General features: G+C 45.5%; 1 protein-coding gene across 1 annotated transcript; it reads left to right on the forward strand.

Moving 5' to 3' along the window:
* Positions 1-1,403: 1,403 nt before the first annotated feature.
* LOC105571063 lies at positions 1,404-5,402 on the forward strand (the record flags this gene model as incomplete). The annotated part of the gene is made up of 4 exons (XM_012028534.1): positions 1,404-1,851; positions 1,896-2,607; positions 2,680-2,937; positions 3,914-5,402. Coding segments are annotated over exons 1-4 (2,907 nt in total), but the record flags the coding sequence as incomplete, so codon positions are not given.
* Between the last annotated feature and the right edge of the window lie 123 nt (positions 5,403-5,525).

A 5,525-nucleotide genomic window follows, 5' to 3' on the forward strand; every position in this document is an offset into this window, starting at 1 on the left:
TCGCTCTTAAAGCTTCCTCTATGAGGAAGCCATAACAATGGAAGCAATGTGCAAATTTCTTATTTGCCTACTTTAATGATGAGGAAGAAATGTGCAAATTTCCAATTTGCACGCTTCAATGATGAGGAAGCAATATGCAAATTTCTAATTTGCACACTTTCAAGAAACATCGAAAAAAAATTAGATTTCGGTCCTAAACCTTCCTCTATGAGGAAGCCATGTGCAAATTTCTAATTTGCACACTTTACTTTACTTTACTTTTTTATTTAATTCGTATAAATCGCTAGTGCCGCAAGTATTTTTCTTCGCCAATTTCACTCTTTTTGCTTCCTCATAGAGGAAGCTTTGTTTTCATCCGAAAATTTTTTTCCAGTTTTTAATGCCAATGGGTTTAGAATGTTTTAAAACGTCAAAAAACACACTTATTTAAAAATGTCTATGTGTGTGTGTGTGTGCGCGCGCAATAATTGTTCGCGCTCTCACCTCCGCAATTTTTGAGATAGCGCCTTCCACTTTGGCATATTAATTGAGTGTCATTAAAAGATGGCTGGTATTGTATTTGACAATAATCGGTGCAAGTCTGTGGTTGCTCTAACTTCCATAAATTTTGAGATATCGGGCTTATTTTTTTTAAATGTCGAGAATCACTAAAGGAAGGTTGGTATTGATTTTTGCGATGATCGGTGAATGGGTTTCTTTTTGAGGGTGTCCCGTAATGGGCAATTAATGATTAACAGAGTGAAAGAGGATGAAATTTTGAACTAAAAGTTCCTTCTTCATATTTGGCTCAGACCATTACTCACGGAGTTATTAGCAGTTAAAATTAATCAATCAGACGGCGCGCTGCCGAGGTATGCAGGAGCGTAACATGCCATGGGGCTTCTCGCGCTCGCAGTACATTACCCGATTAAAATGTTATTGTTTCCTCATAGAGGAAGCTTTGTTTCGATGCGAAAATTTTTTTCCAGTTTTCAATGCCAATGGGTTTAAAATGTTTTAAAAACTCAAAAAACACATTTTTTTTAAAAAAGTGTGTGTGTGTATGTGTGTGCGCAAAAATTGTTCGCGCTCTCTGTTCCGGATTCAATTATGAATCTCGGTCTGTTCGTCACCGGCGTGATGGCAGCATCAGCCGGGTCAGATCGTGCAGCGCCACAGGAGCGCTGCGCGCGCATGCCCGATCGCGACGCGAGGCGACAGCGCTTCTTCACGCTCGTTACCGGCGCTTTTGCTCATGATTCGAGTGGCGACCGCGGACCGGTACGGACGTGATCGTGCAGTCTTGCGTTAGTGATTTGAGGTTGTGAAAAAGAGATTTTCACAAGAAGATCCCTGCCGTTGACGCGTAGGGAAGTGCACACGGTTTGGTACTCATATACGAAGAATAGTAGTGGGTGCGCGAAATGCAGGAGGCTGCGGCCTCTTGCATAAGTAAAGACAGCGAGGGGAACTCTACTGACCCCCCTCCCCCTAACACCATCCTTTCAGCATGGGATGCTAATCCTAAATCCTCTACCCTTCCCCTTGACACTCCCTGCGACGCAGGGTCTTCTGGTGACTTGGAGGACATCACGCTACAGGGCACCATCAACAGACTTTCGGCCTCGCTGGGCAAAAAAGCTAAGGGCAGCGGAATAAGCTCAGGCATAGCTCGGGCCAAAATTGCACGCAAACTATCGCTTGCTGGACTCGCTCTCTCCCATGCGGGAGACGGCAATACCATTCTCCCAACGGAAGGCAACTTAGACGAGATATTCAAAGACTTCCGCAAATTAAAGGAATCAAACCAGCGCTCGGAGGCGAATTTGATGCAAAAGAGTCCCAATATTACGCCATTTCTGGATCTCAACAGTAGGGGCAACATGGTAAACGAAAAGAACGTGGAACACGCAAAGCACACAGACGCGGTCCCCCCCGTGCAGGGGATCTTCCAGAAGGGGTAGCCAATCAAACAACGTTTAATCAGAAGGACGAATCAAAGAGCGACAGGATTACAGCCAACAAAGAAAACACTACAGATGCAGACTTAGTAATGGAATACACCATGGACAACGATCCGAAGGTTAACAAGCCCACAAATAATATAGTCAATGTCGCTAAACACCCCAAAGCCGCACAAGGTAAGACACTCGAAACTATTACTCCTGCAAATGCAGCACCGGATAAATACACGAGTTTAGATTGTCCCCCGTATGTGGTACACATCAAGGATACCAACCCTGTACCCTTACATCCTATACATATTAGTAAAATCGTGTCGGCCATTTTCCCCAAAGGTATGGGGGAAGTTACGAAAATAGCTAAAGGACAAGTCGCCATTGTCATGAACTCGACACTCGACGCTAACAAACTTGTCGGTAACGCAATTCTCACCAACAAGGGCTTACACGCATTCGTACCTAAGTACAAATTGATGAGAATAGGAACGGTCAGGGGCATACCTCAAGACTTAGACACTCAGACGATTTCGCAAAACATCAAATCCAGTTCCAGAATTAGGGACATCAACAGATTAAATCGAAGAGTTAAAACAGACCAAGGATATACATATGAACCATCTCGATCACTCTCGATCCAATTTGCAGGCCAAGCACTTCCAAACCATGTGTACATATACAATATAAAATACGCAGTATTCCCTTTCATCCCCAAAGTTAAAATATGCTATTCTTGTTATAGAGTGGGACATATTAGCAATTCATGCAAAAGCAAAGCCAGATGTATTTACTGTGGAGAAGATAAGCACGAGGACAAGGACTACGTGTGCACGTTGAGCACTGGAGACCACACATGCCTCAATTGCAAGGGAAATCATCTCCCTACATCGCACGAATGTCCTACGGTGATTTCATTTAAAAAAGCTCAAGCATTGGCAGCCACCGAAAACATCTCCATGCAGGAAGCCAGAAGAAGGATTATCTCCATGGACAACACCCAGTACGTAAAAGAAGACCCCAGATATGATTTCCGAAACTTCCCCACCCTCAATTACAAACCTGCAACTCCCAGTCCACTGATGCCATCCCACTTCCAGGAGAAAACTTCCAGTCCCTCCCCCTACGCCGTATCCTCCCTCTCCAACAAACGTAGGTACAGTTATGCCAACGCCGCGGCATTGACACCAGTCTTTAAACCAACTGAAACCTCCCAGCCCCTTACCTCTACCCCCTCTCCTATCAATACCGGGCTCTCTCTTTTCCCCTCTTTGCCTTCATATCCATCCAACATCAGGGTGCAGAGGAGCGACTTTCGCTCGCGTAGAGATGTAGCCCGTACGGCTCACTTCTCCAAGGAACACTCTGAACTCTTAATCAGCCCTAACGGAAGATATCCAAATTCACCAACTCTTGGCTTCCCGGAACCTTCCCCTGCTATAGCTGCTACTAACGAGCTTCAAATCCAAGACACATTGAGATGGATCATCAACCAACTCAACAATTTACACGAACTCATCTCCCCATTACGAAGAACTGCAGAGCAGAATCACGCCACGAACAACTACACCATACCTGCCGACATGCAACTGCACTATGAAACTCCCGGGCAAGGGAATCCGACTCTTACTAGTCAAATTCAACTCATCAAATAAAAAAGCAGGAATCAGGATTACACAGTGGAACTGCAGAGGACTGCAAAGCAGATCCACGGAATTATACGCCTTAATGGACCAAACAGACATATTCTGCTTGCAGGAAACTCTCCTTAAAAACTCAAACTATTTTCATCTACCTGGCTTTTCGGCCTTTAGGGGCGACATCACCGCTCCTGGTGCCAGAGGCATTGCAATTCTAATACGCAACTCCTTCCAATTTAATCCTCGATCGCTAGATATCCCCTTACATCCTACTTGCGAAATCCAACTACTGGATATTAAAATCAAACAAAGCACGATTACATTGGTTAATTTTTACAGACACTCCAACACGGACACTCCTAGAGACTTCTTACGTAAATTCTTCGACACGCTAGCACCCCTTGGAAATACCCTCTTGGTTGGAGACTTTAACGCCCACCATCCGGCATGGGGCGGGATGGGCGTCCGCATTGACTGCATGGGCACTCGGCTGTTGGACTCCTTCGAGGAGGCGGGACTCACGGTGCTAAATACTTCAGGAGATACCTTTATGAGCTTGTCTCACGGAACTTTCTCGGGAATCGACATAGCCTTGGCTTCAGCGGCACTCGCTCCACTATGCTCCGTCAGGATTGACAGTGATCTCAGAGGCAGCGATCACTTTCCCCTCTTCACTTCCATTGGCCAACTGGAACCTTCAAGGAACTGTTTTAAATACAAGATCAAACTAAGTGCGGCGGAATCTAGAGAACTCCGGCATATGCTGGAAAGGGAGCAAAGCGTTTTCTCGGAAGCGCTTCCTGCTGACCCAATAGAGGCGTACAACTATATGGTTAGCTTCGTCTTAGAGAGAATAAGAAGCATCGTGGGAGATAAGAGGTCTTCCAAAGGATCTTCGACTCGGACAAACAGACCAGAACACGTTCCTGCTCTCTGGTGGAGCGAGGAGTGCGACGAGAAATGTCGGGACAGAAAGGCGGCTCTTCTTCATTTTAGGAAATCACCATCAGCATCAAGTCTTAACGATTATAGGAAAACCGCGGAGGAGTGTGCCAAGACTCTTCGAAGATACAAGAGCAAGGGATGGAAGGAATTATGCACTTCATTCACGGGAAAAACTCCCTCTGCTGAAGTCTGGAAACTCGTTAAAGCATATAAAAAAAGACGACTTTTATTAACAAACGGCACGGAGGAACAGACAGTACCCTTTGAGGATCAGGTAAATCTGGCGCAGGATAAACTATGTCCCCCTAGCTGTGAATTTCAAATCAATATGGACTCCTATCTGCGTGAATGCAAATTGCGTTCAGGAGGTATCACCAGAGAAGAGCTGGGCAGTCCATTAACCATTGAGGAACTCAATGGGGCTATGTCTCATTTTAAAGGTAGGAAATCGGCACCAGGGGAGGATCAACTCGACTTCAGAATCCTGAGCACCTTCCCGCCCCTCATGATTAAACATATGCTGGGAATCTTCAATACATTCCTCAAAACTGGCATAACTCCTCCTGCGTGGAGGCGCTCGCTGGTTATCCTCATCCCCAAACCTAACGGCACCGGACTTAGGCCTATAGCGCTGCTTCCGTGTTTACTCAAGGTGTTCGAAAGATGCTTATACGTGAGGATAATGTGGTACGTGGAAAACAACCAACTCCTACCTGATGAGCAGTATGGATTCAGACGAGGTAGATCGTGCGGAGATAGCTTAGCGACACTAGCCACAGAGGTTAAAAGTGCACTATCAAGAGACCTCAAGGTCACTGCAGCATTCCTTGACATCTCTTCGGCGTTCGACAATGTAGATTTGCTAGAACTTATGAGAGAGCTAGTAAGCATAGGTATTCCTCCCAATCTATGCAAAATTATATACAACTATCTCAACGCGAGAGAGCTGACCTTTGTCTGCAGGGGAAATTTAGGTGATACACGCTTGGCTTATAAAGGCACCCCT

This window comes from Vollenhovia emeryi, unplaced genomic scaffold (genome assembly GCF_000949405.1).
Source record: "Vollenhovia emeryi isolate VEMERY1.0 unplaced genomic scaffold, V.emery_V1.0 DF941272.1, whole genome shotgun sequence".
Taxonomy (NCBI): Eukaryota; Metazoa; Arthropoda; class Insecta; order Hymenoptera; family Formicidae; genus Vollenhovia; species Vollenhovia emeryi.